Here is an 18,089-nt window from a genome sequence, read left to right as displayed (position 1 = left end):
ATAGTTATTGAAAATCTTGATAATAATGGCTTGTTCCATATATTTATTACAATGTGGTCAATAACAATGAATCTAATTACAGAAAAATTATGAATAAATTACATATTTTTAAAATCTCCTGTAGTATTTAGCATTAATATATTAGGATTTTCTTTTTCAAATTCAGTTGGAGCACGCTCTCGTTCATCATCACCCCATTCTCCAAGAGTAATCATAACATCCGGTTGTTGACTAAGAGCTTCTTCTTCTTTTTCAGCTAATAAGAAAATTTTACATCAATGTTGCTACTTGAAAATCAAAAGTAATTTATTTTGAATAACATATATTTAAAACTGATTAGCGTAGGTAATGTGATAAATATTGAAAAAAGTAAAAAAAAAATAAGAGTAAATATTATGATAATATTAAATGGTATACATTCACACCAGCTTTTAAATTATGGAAGAGAATAAAATACAGTTTTCTGCTTATTCATTAGATTTATTTACAAATACTTTTCTTAAAAAAAAATAAAAATAAATAAACTAAAAATCAATATAAATTTGTAAAAATAATATTGTTTTCTATAAAACTATTAAAAATTTGTTTATTTTTTATAACCACCTATAAATATAAGGTGTGTTCAAAAAGTAAGGTGACTTATTATTTTTCTCTTTTATATTAATATTTGTTAATATCCATTTTGTCTCCTTTAAAGTAAACCCCCTAAGATATTACATATTTGTGCCAGCGCTTTTTCCAATTATTAAACCACATTTAGTATAACCTTGATGTGGTTTTTAGCTCCTCAATATTCACATATCTCCGTTCTTCTAGGGATCTTTTCAGTTTTGGGATAAAAAATGCAAGGGACAAGTTTGGTAATTACAGTATTTGAGGTATGATAAAGGTGTTGTTTTACATCAAATTAAAACTAATAAACAGTAATGCGTGTGCAGTTACATTATCGTAATAAAAAAAATCATGAATTTTGTTGCTACATATCTGGGTGATTTTTTTCGTATTGCTTTACGCAAACGGCACATAACTTCAAGGTATTATTCGTTATTCACCATAAAATATGCTAACAACAACTCATGATGCATTATGCTATCAAAATAAAAAAAACTAGTGAGCAAAATCACACAATAGACCCCTAAAATAAAGCTAGATTAAGATAAAAATTATAGATTATTGAGATAAAGTGAGCCAATGAAATCGTCACTATTCTTATCTATACTATAGCAAAATTATCACATTTGGCTGAAGTTGTTGAGCTAAGGCATTCAAAGTGGACATCATTAAGGTCCTCTCTGCTTTCTGTGAAGAGCCTGTACTATTTATAAAATGTTTTTTTGATCATAGTAGAATTGCTAAATCAGAACACTTAATTTTATTTTTCATACAAAATTTAATGCAAATTCTACAATTTAATTTTTTTTGCATGAAATTGCCATGCTCACAAAAACACATTTAACACTTATAACTGCCAACAATAAACCAAAAATATAAAATGGCTAACAATGTGAACAAAAGTTGGGGATATTAGTAACAACATAATAAAAAAACTTCAAAATAGAATGAATATACCTGTGAAATTTAAAAAATCACCTCACGCATTGAAAAAATGTTACATTATATTTTTTAACAAAAAAATAAAAAATGGTAGCACAGTGGAGTCGTGACTTAGTGTAGACGTGGCATAGTTGGGATAAGTATAGATGATATCAGTGATTAAAATTACTATCAAAAGATATGTTTTGATGCAAATCTGGGTTTAATTTTAAGAAATTAGTGGATTATTCCAAAAGCAAAATTAACTCCTATTTTTTATTCTACTTCAACTGCCATTTGCACATAAAAAATAGGTCATCGGTACAATTTTTTTTTTTTGAACTTCTAGTACATAAAATTAGCTTTATTCAAACATATATTTAAAAGACGCTTTATCCCAGAACATTTTCAAAAGTTAAGTTGAAAAAGTTCAGCTTTTTATACAAGTTTTCAAAAATTTATAAAACCTTTTCTTAACTTTGAAAGGCAAAATAATCAAAATAAGTATAAATTTATAATATAAATTTATACTTATTTTGATTATATATTAAATATTATTTAATATAAGTTTATGTAAATTTTATATTTATTGGCAGACTTATTACTATGGCACACCCTTATGAGATTTTTTAAAATAAACAAAAAAAAGTTGAACTTGAACACAAAATAGCATGTTTTTTAACTACGGCAGCCATTTGCATAAAGAAGATAGGTTGTCGGGACAATTTTTTTTTTTTGAACTTAAAGTAGATAACATTAGCTTTAACTCTTAACGGGGAACAAGGGAAAATTTTTTCAATTTTTGAGGATAATGTCTTCAACTAGATACGATTTGTGATCTTTTGACATATCGTTGAGAAAAATCAGTTCTGTGAAAGCTGAGAAAAAGTAGTGACAAAAAAATAAATAATAATAATAATAAATACATTATGGTAAATTTAATACCTTTTCAGCTTCACATTAAAACTTTGTCATGTAATTAGCTTAAAAAATATCGCCCTCTCCCCAAAATAAGTGAACTACTTATTTGAGAAACAAGGGCAGTTACAAAATTATGAAAAACTAGTTTTTTATTGTATTGTAAATTTAATGGACAAAATGTTTTTAAACATTTTCAAAAATTTCAAAGATTTTTGGAAAAAAGTTAGGAAGTTTTCTAAAACTTTCAAATAAATATGTGTACTTAAGAATAAACATGTATTCAGTGTTTGATGAAGAAACTAGAGGTTAACTTACAGTAGTAAGTCTAACATTTCCAAATGATGCATATTCAAAGTTTTCAAAAGTCAAAATAGAGATATTTTATTTCTACTGTATTTACTTGATTTCCCATTAAACTCTTTCACTCTTAAGGCAATTAAAAACATTTACTGTAATCTAATAATTTAATACTTTGGTCTTTTCTCAAATTATTGGTTCAAATGTTTAGTTGCGCCACTTAACATCATTCCTATTTTTTTTTGTTTTAAGAAGATACTTACTATCTCTTTTAGCAAATTTCTCAAACATATTTGAATAAACTGATTTTTCTAAACTTTTTTGTTGTTTGAATTTACTATCACATTCCGTTATTTTAGCAATAGCAGCACGATTATGTGGTTCTTTTTGTAAAACTGCTTTAAAACAATGTTTTGCTGCATTTAATTCATGTAAGCCTATTAATGCCTGAAATATAAGTAAGATTTTTTATTAATAAGTACCAAAAAACACATAAAAAGGTATCCAAATGTGGGAAATTGTTTTTCATAAACTATATATTATTGTATAAATTAAAAAATTAATTAATTTAATGTACTTGCTTTCCTACTATATATATATATATATATATATATATATATATATATATATATATATGCTGGAACTATAATTGATAAAAAGTAATGTAACTGCATACCAGATAATAAAGAAATTTGATATAGAGTGTCTAACGACGTTTTAATATCACTTATAACTTTTGATCCAATTACAATTTTGTTTAAAATTTTCTTTTAATTATTAGAGATAAAAAATATACTTTTAATAAAATCTAAGAAGCCAATAATTGTTTATAAATAAATTTCAACAAAATTATAAATAGATTAAGTTACAAAAGAAATCAAAACATCATGGGACATCTTGTATTCTAAAGAAAGTATTATAAACATCTGGTATATTAGTACTTAGATCTATACTTACAATCTTGGAAATGTCATGGTAAATTAAAAATGAATTTTATGTTGTTGCCTACATTCTGTGTTTTAACTCTATTTTAATGCATAATTTAAATTTTTTTGTCCTTTTTGGTGCAGAAATATTTTTATAATTTGTAATTTGAATATAAAAATAACAAAGCACAATAGCAGTTTTAAAAAAATATAATTTAAGTTTGCAAGAAGTTATCAATATAAAATAATTACTATTTGTACACTATAATATTGCTTTGCATTTTAACTATTGAAAATATACTAAAAAGAAAATATTTTCTGTAAACATTTTTATTCAATTAATAGAGAAAATTAAAGGTAGTTATCTCTAATAAATTTTAGGTAACATGATTTTTCAATATAAAAATATACATTATCATCCTCCATCTACCATACACAACTTTATTTGTAAATATAAAATTAAAAACTAAGTTTTACTATCTTATATTTATTCACAGGTCAGCCATATTTGCTCTCGAAATATTTTTCTATTTTTCAATTTTTATGAAGATATAGTAAGTGACCTTTCCTTTTCCTTATAAAGTGCCTTATCTTCCCAATCAATAAGATTACATTAATAAGGTTAACAATTTTTTTTGTATAAATACTTAAATCTCAAAATGTAGTAGTAATACAACATAATATTTTATTTAAACAATATAGGGGTTTTATTATTAGATAAATCTTAAACTCCAATTTTTAATTATTCAAGCTTAAAATATCATATATTTTAAGGATTAATAATTTAAATAATAAAATTGTATTAAATTAAAAAAAATTATTTCAATTAATAATTATATTAAAAATTATTAATAGTCCCAATTGTGATGATTATTAGAATATTTGATTAATATTATTTTCGTAATTGTTAATCAATAATTTTTAAGTCAAAATATAAAAAACTAATTATTGCAAAGTTTGAATATTTAACTGGGTTATTTAATATACTGAAAATATGATCTCATAAAATAAAAATGTATGTAATAAAACTACTATACAATTTAATTAAATAATAGTTATACCTCTCCTTTTCTAAACAAAGCTTTGACATTAAAGGGATCTAATTTTAATGCACTGTCACAATCATTTTTAGCTTGAGTATGCCTATTTGATTTTAAATTGCACATTGCAGAATTTAAATAAGATACTACTGTAAGGAGCTTTACTTCTTCTACTTGAGTTTTGTTTACTAAAAATATTTAAAGTTTATTACAGTTATTTTATATCATAGTACTATAAATTAAAATATAATTTACCTGAAATATCATCTTTTAAATATTCTACCATTTTTTTATAGAATTTAAGAGCTTGTTTGTAATTTTCTAATTTGTAATAATCAGTTCCCTTTTGTTTAAAATACTTAGCTTGTTCAATTCGATCTTCACTAGTCAATGACCAGCTATCTTCAAACTAAAATGTTAAAGAATATATCAATATTCTTAAAAATAATGATTCATATTACTAATTTAAAATATTTATATAAACCAGGCATGTATTTAAGTATTTTTTTAAAATTAGACTAAAGAAAATTTTTATTACTTGAAAAAAAGTTTTCATAATTTTGAAGTGTTATTAAAAAATTAAAAAAAATATATAGATTACATATTATTATATATATATCCCAAGTAGTTGGGATTAAGGCGAGGAAGAAAAGAAGAAGAAATATTATTATATAGATATATTTATTACAAGAAGTAATAAAATTATTGTTTAAATCCTGTGGAATTCACTGTTATTTTCAATTATATTGACTATTTCAGACCCGAGAGGCAAAAAAATTTAGCTAAAATATTTCGGCAAAACTAATTTGATTAGTAATGCTTTCAATACATTTTTCTTTAATAAAAATAGGGTTTTCCTAATTATCCACGTGTATATTATACTAACTGGAATATATTTGTTATTGTTTTTGAGAATACTAAAATACATATTTTAATGTTGAATAGTTCTACATCTATTGTGTAACTTACAGCAAACAAATATAAAACAAACAACATTTTCTCGCACCTTATTATGTCCCTGGGGTCTGAAATGGTTAAATAATTATTAATATAGAACAATTTTAGTTGACTCTTAACATTGAAAATTATCTTGCAAAATTAAATTTTGACTTATTGACAACTGCATGTTTATTTTTATTGATTCAAAATTAATTAAGTGAAGACAAAATAAAATTGTATTTTGTTATCATGAACTAAAAAAATAATTATAATAAGTCTTTATTTTAAGTTACATATAATTAAGTAATAATTTTATAGTTATGTACTTAAATTTTAAATAAAAAAGTTAGTTGGGAGCAAAAAAGAATGATATCAAAAAAATTAACTGTATTTTAAAACATACTTTTTCAAAAAAGTTTAGCTTTACAACATACACCTCTTCATAATTTTCAATACTAGGATTTAGGAATGTATGTTTTCCATGAATAAATAATCTAGATTTCTCTTGGATTTTGAATTTTGTTAAAGCTTGTTCTATTCCTGGACATATACCATGTACTTTGCCTTCTCCTAATCTAAATTCTACATTTACTTCTTTAATTTCACAGCCATTTTCTTCTTTCAATAAATTTATATTAACCAATGATACATTTCTTGGAGTATCATATCCACTTCCATGTTCTAATATTTGTTTAGTTATACTTCCATCTTTTTTACGACTTATATCTTCCCAAACACAATTTATTAAATGTATTTCAAAAGTAATCCATGTATTTGGAGGAATGATATTCTCAAAACCATCTTGACCATATCCATAATTTGGATGACATTTAAATTTTGAAATTTCACCACAAGACATAGAAGATACTGCTAACTCAAAACCTTTGATAGTCATATCTATACATATAAATAAGTTAAAAGGTATAAAACATTGTTTTTTTTATATCAAACCTTTTCCTATAATAAATTGAAAAGGGACATCATTAGTCTTATCAAAAACTTTACCATCTGGAAGGGTACCAGTGTAATGAACAAACACTTTACAACCTTTATGTGGCCTCTCTATTCCGTTTCCATGTATTGATATTTCTTTAAGTACTCCACCATCTAATGAATGTGTTATATCCATAGTTAAATTATAGTACAATTTGGTAGGTGTATTTGAATAGCTATGAAATTTGAAATTTAAAATCAATTACTAGGAGCATTAACTACAACTTATAATATATATTGTATTTATTTTTAGAAATAGTAGATAATTAAGTAAATATAGACAAAAAGCCTATTGTTATTTATATATTAGGATAAATAGAAACAAAATGGTACTTTGATTGAAGGTTTACCTTGTTTTCGACAACTTTTAGCAGATTTACCTTATTTGAATAATTGAATGGTTACTAAAATAAAAAGTCGATGAATATCGACATATTATATTTACGGAGCATTTCAATGATAAAATTCGATATGAGACTGTATTTCACATTAAATTATTTAAATTATTACTATTGACAATTGTTATCAAAAACAAATAATTCAAATTTTTTTATCATAATATGATTATTATCTTTAACACAATTCGTTATTTATGGTGAGTTAGACATATAATCTACAAACATTTCAAAAAATTCCCTTCGGTCATACTGTACTAACATATGTTCTTTTATCGAACTTCAGCCATAAGTTCTTACTAGTTTCCACTATTTACTAGATTATTATTATTACATACGCACATTACATACACGTCTAAATAGTAGTAAAATAACTCTTAAGTATGTATATATATATATGTTCTTAATGATTGTTTTATTGTTCTAAATACCTTTCGGTAGTTTTCAAAAAAATTGGTCATATCATTAATTTTTTCTACTTATATTAAAACAAAACAATTAATGAATTCGAAATAATTTTATTATTTAAGTGTATTTATTTTGATATATTCATTTAAACGTTATTGATTCAATTCAACGGATTATCAACTAATTTTATAATATTTTGTTATAAATATGAGAATGTGTACTATACAATATTAAAATGAAGAAATTTCAGTAATACTCTTATAGTTTATATTTATCAGATATGTATTGGATATTAGTATGAAATTATGTTAAAAACAGTAAGTAATTGTTATAAAATACACTATTTAATTCATAAGTCTCTCTGTCATTAATGTTAAGGAAATTCATATTACACCTTAAAAGTTCTTGTTTCCAAATAGATTTTAAAATTATTATATATCATATTTGCCAGTGTTAATTTTGTTTTTATTCTTTAGACACAAGTTATTTCATATATCTTACAAGGCCAATATATGTCAGAAATGTAGTTGGCCTTAGTAATACTTAGTGTTAGTTTTAGATATTATTATTATTTTTTTTTTTTTAGTAGCCTTTTTTTAGATATTAATATGAACATTTAATATTATAATTTTAATATTTTTATTCTGAACTTTTGATTATTATTACTCTATTTATATTTAACAACTGCTCTGATAAGCTATGTAGTATAAGTAAATAGGAATACTTATATAGTCTTATACAACAATAGAACCTCGGTAGTTACATTCCGAGATGTGTTATATTTCCAACTGATTTAAGCTAGCCGTCTAATATGACAATCATATTTATTTTTTAAAATAAGTGAATTACATCACTAAAATAAATTTTTTGAAAATACAATTTTAATGTCATCAATTACTGGTTATTATCATTAGATAAAATATTTTTTACCTAATATCTTCCCAAGAAACTTAGTAGTAGTTAGGAAAGATAAAAAAATTTCAGCATGCCACAATAGAATCAAGGCTTAATACATGCATTTTGAGGCATAAAGTTTTCATAGCCAAATTATTCAGGCCACCAATGGCACATAATAATACAATTATTATGCTGCTGGACTATAATAGTATTCATTTCTAACTACTATACACAATAGTTTTTAAGAAAAAAAGTGAAGTGTAAATATATGTAATATATTGTTACAATAACCGTGTTAATTAAAAATACTACATAAGTAGCACAAAAATAAGTTTAGTCTTCTATTAAATAAATATTTTTTATACTTTTATTTAACTATATAACTGTAAACTATGATTAGTTATATCTAGACTGATTCATATAGGGGATGAAACCTTCTACAAGTTACCCACATAGAATATTTTTTAAATAGTGCCTGGTCTATTTCCTTATACTAAGCTCATTAATCTCGTATCTTTTTCTTTAAAATATTAATTCAGATATACTATCACTATACGGTTACACAAGTAATATACTTTATTTATTAAAGCAAAAAACTTTATTTTTATCTAAAATTTCAATTATAGCAACTGAAAGGCTCAGTAAAATATTTAAACAAGTCATATTTTTTTAGAAAATTATTTTTTGATAATTTAAATAATTTAAATTATTATTTCAGTTCAAAATAGGTTATATCAGATTATTTAAATCTAAAAATAATGAATCAGTTCAAATTATATAAATAAATGACATTTTTAACCATTACTATTTATTAAAAAAAGGTTAAAATGATAAAGTAATATTTATTTCAATTGCTTATTGTGTAACTAAATGTTAAATTCAAAACTATATTATAATTTTGAGTAACACTAAATTAAAATATTAATTTATAATATAAAATAGTAGCATAAAATGAGCGTGACATAGTTGGGACTAGTATAGATAATATGCGACAGTGATTAAAATCACTATCTTAAGAAACGCTTTGATCCAAATCTGTAGATAATGTTTAATTTTAAGAAATTGGTGAATCATTGAAAAGCAAAATTCTAACTAAAAACAATTACAGAAAAATTACAAAAAAATCATTGAGCAATGATTTTTACTGAATGGGTAAATGTTCATTGCATTCGTTTTTTTGATAAAATTGGCAATTTAAGCTGGTTCAAATGTTAAAATTAATTTTTTCAACTTTAAAGAAAAAAAAAATTGAAATAAGTTTAACATTGTATTCTATGTCAATTAGTTTTATATAATATTCATGAAAATCCGTGTACCCCTTTATAAGGTATTTTAAAATAAATTAAAATACAATTCCATGAATTTAAACACAAAAATAGCATATTTTTTAACTACGGCAACCATTTTCACATAGAAGATAAGTTGTCGGGACAATGTTTTTTTTTTAAACTTATAGTACATAACATTAACTCTATTTTAACATATGTTTGAAGCTTGAAGTATTTCCGGAACATTTTCAAAAGTTAAGTTAAAAAAGCTCAATTTTTGTGCAAAAGTTGCTATTTTGAATCCCCCCTGTGGGCAGGTAAAGGGTCAGATTTTTAAAAAATTTATATCAAATGAAGGAAAATATCTAAGGTTTTAATATAAAAAATAATTATTTTGATTTGTTCATTTTTCAATAAGTTATGGCTATTTTTAGAAAAAAAAGTCAAAATTTAGTCTAAAAATCGTAATTTTTTGGGGGATTTTCACTATTTACAGTGAACAAGAGCAAAATTTTCAATTTTTAAGGATAATGTCTTCAACTAGATACGATTTGTGATCTCTTGTTGTATCGTTGAGAAAAATCGGTCCAGTGAAATCTGAGAAAAAGTAGTGACGACAGATACAAATATAAAGTAAACACATCACATTGAAGCTAAATTTTAGTAAATTACTACTTCTGTTAAAAAACTTCTAAAACATTTTAAAATTTATATTTTTATAATACTTTCTCAAATTTTAAGTTATGATAAACTCAAACAATACATTATGCAATGATTATCACACTAAAGTTAGTCGTAAATTTATTTGTTTCTTGATTATTTCCCATAATATTTATATTAAAACTTCAATTAACTTATTATAAATTAAATAAATAATTCAACAACATTTTTATTTAGATGGAATTATCAGATTCTTCTGGAAGTACATCAACAGTAATACAGTCTATGTGTCACGTTCGAGCATCTGAATTATATCCAAAGAGACATTTGGAAACTGATGAAGGACCACCTACTTTAGAACCACCAACTGTACCCTTCACGCCTCTAGCAGGTGAATCAGTTGAATATTTAGGACGTGGTTCCAATAACACTGTTTTAGCATTATCTAATTATCGATTTTACCAACAAATATCATGTGAAAGATCAAAACATGTAAAAGGCTTTCAGGATAGTAATATTCCATTAGGCTTAATTGAAATGGTTGAAATCAAAGATTTATTTTACATCATTGTCAGTTGTAAAGATGCCCGCACTTGCCGGTATGCCTCTTTATTTTGTTTATTTGAATTTTAGTTTAACATAATTTAATACAAATCCTATAATTTTTGATCCCTTAAATTTTTTTTGTTACTTTTTTTTAAAAAAACTTTGGAGTTGAGAGGACTTTTATGATATAATGATGTCATAAAAAATGTTTAGACTTCATTTGAAAGAAAAAATGTAAAATTTAAAAAAATTTTCAGAAAGGTAAAAAGAAATTTAAGATAGTCATTTTATATAATAAATAATGAAAAATAATTTGTTAATTATATTATTTCTCTAAATAATAAAATCTCTTCTTAATGTTTTGTCTTTAAATTTCTAGAGTATTTTAAAATTTGTAAAATTAAAAAAATTATTATCTTAATTAATTATCTTTATTCTATGGTATTTAACTTCGGTCTACGCTCATCAGAGATAGATAAATGTAATAAAATCACTGTTGGTTATAAGTTTAGGATTTTTTCCATGAAAATTATTTAAGCTTAAATAAGCGCATAAGTGAAATTAAAAATATATTATAATTATCATCGCAATTTTAATTTGATTACCTATCATATAATTTTGTATATTATCTGTATCTGTAGCTACATAAATCAAACTCGAGTTCAGAAACACTGATTTTGATTACAATCTTCATAACAAAAACTAAGTTACTTAAATTTCTTCTAAATTTTATTATATTAATATATTACACCACTTTTAACAATTTTAGTGGTATTAAACTCTAAATTAAATTAAATTTTTAAGTATCTTTAAGTATTAGGCATCCAATTTTCAAAATATAAAAATGTGTCTAAGAAATGTTAAAATAATACCATCGTATAAAATGAAATCAAGTGGATTGAACTAAGACTAAAATAAATTATTTTTTATTTTATGTTTGATTATTATGAGTCTACCTAATCAAATCCTTAAAAATATTTATAATATGTTAAACTAAAATTTGATTGATGTGTAAAATTAATATTATTTACTTATAACTATTAAGATTGATTCTTTATTCTTGTAGATGTACCTTTTCTACTAATGATTTATGTATAGAATGGTTTAAGAGGTTAAATAAGGCTATACAATGTCCAAAAAATGTACAAGACTTATTTTCCTTTGCTTTTCATGCATGGGCCATTGAAGAACACTGTAATGAAGAAATTTCATTTAATTTAGGACATGATAAAGAAGATGAGTATTTTATGAAAGAGGTGAATGTTAAAAACTTAAAAATGTATTTTTTTTTTTTTTTTGCTTCATTACAATTTTTTTTAGATTGAAAGACTTAATATAAATGTAGTTGGTGATAATGTAAAATGGAGAATTTCAAAAGTAAATTGGGACTATAAATTATGTGCTAGTTATCCTAACCGTTTGTTAGTTCCTTCTTGTATATCTGATCAAGTGCTTGAAGCTGCAGCAAAATTCCGTAGTTCTAAAAGATTGCCAGTTGTTGTATGGAGGTACAATATAATATTTACATTACTATGTAATTAAAATTGAATATTTTATTCATCTGTATGGGAATAACTGAATGATCCAAGTCCACTTTTATCTAATTTCTAATTTAAATCTAGTTGTACATTATATATTTAATGAGATTCTGACAAATTAAATGTCTTATAAAGCAAAAAATAATTTTTCCTTTAAAAATATTAACAAAAATATACTCAGATCATTCTAATTTTCCAGTACAAACATTAAACTATTAAAAATAATATTGTATCAAATATCTGCCATAATATCAATATTATGTCAAACTTCATTTTAATACTGATATGCTATACTGTATTTATTTAGACATAAAAGTAATGGAGCTATATTAGCAAGATGTTCACAGCCAGAAGTGGGTTGGCTTGGATGGAGATCTTCAGATGATGAAGAACTATTGAAAGCAATAGCTGAATCTTGTCAACACAATACTAAAAAAACAAAAGTATTTAAAATTTCTTATAAATTTAAAATAGCTAATACTTCTAGATATATATATATATATATTAAGGTGTATAACTAAAAATGTTACAATATTATCCCTACAATGGATAGCATATTATACTTGTTAAATGTATTTATTATATTATACATTATAAATTAATAAAAAAATAAAATTGGTTTTTTTTTAGTTACATGTTTTTCTCAATTTATCAATCATGATGAGTTATTTTTAATGTTTATTCCTTATACCTAATAAGAGTGTCAATTTTATTTTTTCAAATGGCAACCCAACCCAACTTTTGACCTGTGTTTCTGAAGATACTAATACGTAATATTATTAATTGAAAGTAATGATTTAACTGATGTGTCGATGGTACATTTTTATGATAAGATATTTCTTAAACTAGATCATATTATCTAATAAAAATGTGAGTTAGTTATGTATTTTATCATTTGACACCTTTACATAGTATAAGCTATGAATATATAGAATAAATATGATTGATAAAACATGAAACTAAAAAAAACTTAAAAAAAACTGTTTNTAGTGGTTATTGATGCTCGATCTTATCCATCTGCTGTTGCTAATCGAGCCAGAGGTGGTGGTTGTGAATGTCCTGAATATTATCCTGGCTGTGAAATACGTTTTATGAATTTAGCAAATATACATGCAGTCAGAAAAAGTTTTCATTTACTTCGCCAATTATGTTCATCACCTTCAGATCTCCCTAAGTAAAATTTATAAATGTTCCTTAAATCCAAGTACTTATTTTAAATAGTCGATTTTATTTATATTATAGCTGGTATAGTTTATTAGAAAGTACTAGATGGTTACATAATATGAGTGGTTTACTTCATGCTGCAAACACCATTGCAGCAACAATTGAGCTGGAAATGCATCCTGTATTAGTACATTGCTCTGATGGCTGGGATCGCACTCCTCAAATTGTATCATTAGCAGAATTGATGCTAGACCCATACTATAGAACAATTGATGGTTTTCGAGTTTTATGTCAAAGAGAATGGCTAGATTTTGGTCATAAATTTTCTGACCGTGGTCAAGGTGATGATCCTAATGAACGGTGTCCAGTGTTTATTCAATGGCTTGATTGTGTTTATAACATGATGATTCAGTATCCATGTGCATTTGAATTTTCTAAGTCTTACCTAGCAAAACTAGCTCAACATATCTACTCAAACCTTTTTGGTACTTTTTTATGTAATAGCAGTGTTGAAAGAAAACGTGTTGGAACTTGTACTGCTACATTTTCAGTATGGAAACATTTAGCTGCTTTACCTGAGTGCAGAAACTATTTATATTCACCTCATTATGTAATTGTTTATACATTTTTAAGTGTTAAATTTGAATTAAATTGTCTCATTTTATTTATTATTATATTTTTAGGTTTTATGGATTAGATGTAATGTAAGTGATATGAATCTTTGGAAGGACTTGTATGTTGGTCCAGTTATCAATGGGCCACATTTAGCTAAATCTACTGAATTATGCAATTCACAGTAAGTATTTGTGTATCCTAAAAAAATAACTATTCTCAACTAAACATAACATATAGTCAAAACTATGTTTTGAGAAGTGTAAAATAGATAATTATTGAGTATTTTTGTTTCATTTTCCAACTTGTATTGACTAACAAATACCCTATACGAGTGATCAATAAAAATGTAAAGTGTATGATAGTCACTTAAATTGTGTAAAGAAGTCCCAATATTTTGTTCTTAATCAAAAGTATATACTCATATTTATATAATTTTTAAAGTATTTTAAAATAATATCAATTCCAATAAAAAAAATCTAAACCTTGAAATTTAAAAAGTACTAGCTAAAACATAAACTTTAAATCAAATTAAGTTCAAGGTAATTTTTGAGAAGGAACACTTCTTTTAAAAAGATTTAAACTGCTTCTTAAATTTTATAAAAAAAAATTGTAATTTTATTATAAATTAGTTAATTTATATGAGGAGTTGTGTTACATTTAATTAAAGCTCATGTAATTTACTGTAAAATAATAAAAGAAAATTTTTATGAAAACTAGCCTTTCAAGCATAATTAGCAAGCAAAGTAAAATATATAGAATATAAATATAACCAATTTTTTTCAGCATAAAATATATTATTTTGCACTAAGCGAGATATTAAATGTAATATATTGTAGAAGTAATGGGCTGATAAAACAAAAGTTTGGATTAGTCCCTATTTTTAAAGTCTGATCTTTGCTAAGCAGTTGCAGATACATAATAAATTTATTATTAAATTCATATAATTGTTTTATTGTAGATTGAGAATTGATAGTATGATAGAAACTTTAGGTAGTGATCAACCAATTGTAATCACTAATGATGATCCATGTTTAGAGTTATCCAAATGTGATGATATATTTTCAAATGACGATAAAGATGATAAGTCATCTGATACTAATTCTAATTCAAGTTTAGTTGCTGAAGAAAACTGTATTGGTAAGAATAATAATTTTTTATTTTATTCTTGCATTTAACAACTTGAAAAAATACACATTCAATAATTTCTTGCCATTGTCCAGAAAGCAACCAAGTTATTTTATGTCTCTTTAACTGCTTCTATGACAGCTAAAATTGTATTTAATTTATTAAAATACATGTATAAATATTTGTATACAGTGATTCATTTATAATGAATATTCATTTATAATAAATTTCTATTTATAATAGAAATGGTACATGCTTTTTCAATTTATTTTATCACAATGTATTTTTTATGTTCATCCCTTATAAACCTTAGATAATAATCTAATTAAAAAAATCACTGGTCGATAAAAATGTCTGAACTAGTACTTTGAAGTTATTTTGATGCAAAAAGAGTATAGTATCTTGAGTTAATTGTAGAAACCTTTAAAATAATTCTTTATAAGATTCTGGAGAGTTTATGAGCCTATATAATAGTTTATATACAATTAGCACATCATATTCAAATCATCTATTTTCTATTAAATTAATAATGATGGGAAATATTCTATGCTCCTCTTATTACCAATTTTAAATGTGGAAAATTTAAAAAAATATTTTGGTTCGTTATCTAATTTGTTTATGAGACCAATCTGATTAAAATTTTGAATTATTCTACCATATTGAAGAGTAGATCTTACCAATGCACAGAAAGCTACTTTTGAACAATAAGAGGCAGAAAGTTTACATGACATACCCATTTAATATAACCTATAAAACACAAGCTCTTATCATATGTTGTATTTTTTAAATGATATATCAGGTTATATAATAGTATTTAGGTTCTCAATCAAATCAACTAATTTTAAAGTAATACCATTTACATTATAGTATGATTTTATAATTGAGAAATCGAAAAAACATGTACCAAGAAACCAATCAATGTTATTTTTGATTAATGAAATGGTTCATGATAAATGAATCACAATGAATATATATTTTTGTTATGTTTTTTAGACCGACATTTAAATTTAATTAACCATTCTTTAAATCCAATTGATGGGTTATCGCCAATTATAGATGATATACAAAATAGACTACAACAGATTACATTGGAACATAAAGTAAACTATGAATTTATTACAGTTACTTACAATTATAAGAATATTATCCCTTTATAGAATAAAGAAGCTGCTTTACAAAATGAGCTACATGTAACACGGTTAGTACTTTTACGTCAAGCATCTCATCGATCTAATGGTGATGTAACAACTGCTTCTGATGCTAATAATCTTTCATTGATGGATAAAGTTGATGATGATGTGCGTATTTCTTTAAAAAATTAAAATGTATAAAGACCTCATTAAGGTCAATTGATACATTTTAACTTAGTTTTAGTAATGCTTTAAAATGAGGGTGGAGTAATTTTTTGAAGGTGTCCGTGTGTAGCAGTACTGGAGGGGAGACAACATTGTCCTGGGAACCTGTAGAAGCCCTGGATGCTCAACCAACTCTTTGGGTTCCAGATCATGCAGTTACTCAGTGTATGTCTTGTGACAATAAATTTTGGCTTGGTAGACGAAAGCATCATTGTAGGTAAGGATTAAGTTAATGATGTTAAAACACTTATTTATTTAAATGTAATAAATCAATAAATAATAATATTTTTTTATTTATATTTAGGAGTTGTGGTAAAATATTTTGTGCTGATTGCTCAAGAAATTTGGTACCATTACCAGCTGAACAACTGTATGAACCTGTACGAGTTTGTGAATCATGTTTTGCATTTGGTGCAAATAATTCTATTGCTTCAACAAGCACTACATGTAAGCAAGCAGTTGCAGATGATCACAAAAGTGTGAATGTTACATTACAACCCGCACAGTCAAACTGAAGCATATAGGTGGAAGTATGCTTATAACACTTTGTTAAAAATAAAATAAAAACAACTATAAATAATCACAATTAAAATATTATAACTTCTATATTGTATTTTTACCAATTGTTTTTTTCTTTATTTTTGATCAATTTATTCTTTTTTATTTTTATAAATATAATTAAAGAATAAAAATAAATAATGTAGCTTTTATTAAGCTGTAATAGTTACCCCACATAGATATGAAAAAATAATTTTTGTTTTTAAAAATAGTCTAAGAATTTTAACAATTTGAAAGGAAATTATTTTTATTGATGTTTAAATACTGTTATATATTATCATTACTAGAGAAACTTAAATTTATTAGTTATTTGAATGTGTTGTTGGTTTTTATTTGATAATTGAGTTATATGTAAGTTATAGTTTACTTAGACAAAAATTATAATTGCATTATTAGTTATTAATAAATATGATATTAAATAAAATAACGTATTCTTTTATGTAAATGGAAAACTAATAGCCTCTCTAAATTAAACTTAAAAAGGTTTCAGCTCTACAAAAATCCCATTTAATTGAATTTTGGTACAAACTACTATCAATTAATTCTATTCTTTTTAAAGACTATGTGCTCTTTCCATAAACTTTTTTTAAATGCCTCCCCATGCTGGTGATAAATTATTTTTTTTTCTCTTAAATTATCCATTACTCTCTAAAAATATAGATAATAATATATATATATATATATATATATATATATATAATATAGATGTAATATAAATTACAGTGCAAGTCAATTTTTAGCTCTTCATATTATCTCTCCGATATAATTTTACTCTCTCTATCTATTATAGTTATATACTCTAATTTTTCCTTTCTCCAGAGTGCAAATATTATTATTTAAATGAATTTTTTTAATATTTAGTATCTATAAGTAATTGAGATTAATATTTGTACAAATAAATCTCAATTAAA

The 18,089-nt window shown here is 24.1% G+C and overlaps 2 protein-coding genes across 4 annotated transcripts; one reads left to right on the top strand and one right to left on the bottom strand.

The window, feature by feature from the left end:
* Positions 1-14: 14 nt before the first annotated feature.
* On the bottom strand, positions 15-7,182 carry LOC126894707 (FK506-binding protein 59). Of its 3 annotated transcripts, none has more exons than XM_050665908.1 (7): positions 7,000-7,181; positions 6,608-6,825; positions 6,060-6,553; positions 4,973-5,126; positions 4,739-4,905; positions 3,015-3,198; positions 15-256 (listed from the first exon to the last, which is right to left on the bottom strand). In XM_050665908.1, the coding sequence occupies exons 2-7, from the start codon at positions 6,783-6,785 to the stop codon at positions 99-101; spliced, it is 1,335 nt and encodes a 444-aa protein (XP_050521865.1). In that variant the 5' UTR covers positions 6,786-6,825; positions 7,000-7,181; the 3' UTR covers positions 15-98. The 3 variants fall into 3 exon arrangements, with proteins under 3 accessions (XP_050521865.1, XP_050521866.1, XP_050521867.1); XM_050665909.1 differs by having other exon boundaries at positions 147-287; positions 7,000-7,182; XM_050665910.1 differs by having other exon boundaries at positions 160-284; positions 7,000-7,182.
* A 307-nt stretch (positions 7,183-7,489) lies between these two features.
* LOC126894710 (myotubularin-related protein 3) lies at positions 7,490-17,239 on the top strand. Its single transcript, XM_050665913.1, has 13 exons — positions 7,490-7,769; positions 10,515-10,876; positions 11,890-12,079; positions 12,144-12,331; positions 12,669-12,808; positions 13,349-13,535; positions 13,604-14,135; positions 14,209-14,321; positions 15,099-15,277; positions 16,259-16,365; positions 16,423-16,563; positions 16,677-16,837; positions 16,925-17,239. Exons 1-13 carry the CDS (start codon positions 7,758-7,760, stop codon positions 17,133-17,135), a joined length of 2,523 nt encoding a protein of 840 aa, XP_050521870.1. The 5' UTR covers positions 7,490-7,757; the 3' UTR covers positions 17,136-17,239.
* The last annotated feature ends 850 nt before the right edge of the window (positions 17,240-18,089 follow it).

The sequence above is a fragment of the Daktulosphaira vitifoliae genome, unplaced genomic scaffold, assembly GCF_025091365.1.
Source record: "Daktulosphaira vitifoliae isolate Bord-2020 unplaced genomic scaffold, ASM2509136v1 Scaffold_1, whole genome shotgun sequence".
Taxonomy (NCBI): domain Eukaryota; kingdom Metazoa; phylum Arthropoda; class Insecta; order Hemiptera; family Phylloxeridae; genus Daktulosphaira; species Daktulosphaira vitifoliae.
The sequence above is the reverse complement of the archived record's forward strand: the minus strand, read 5'-3'. Positions and strand labels throughout refer to the sequence as shown.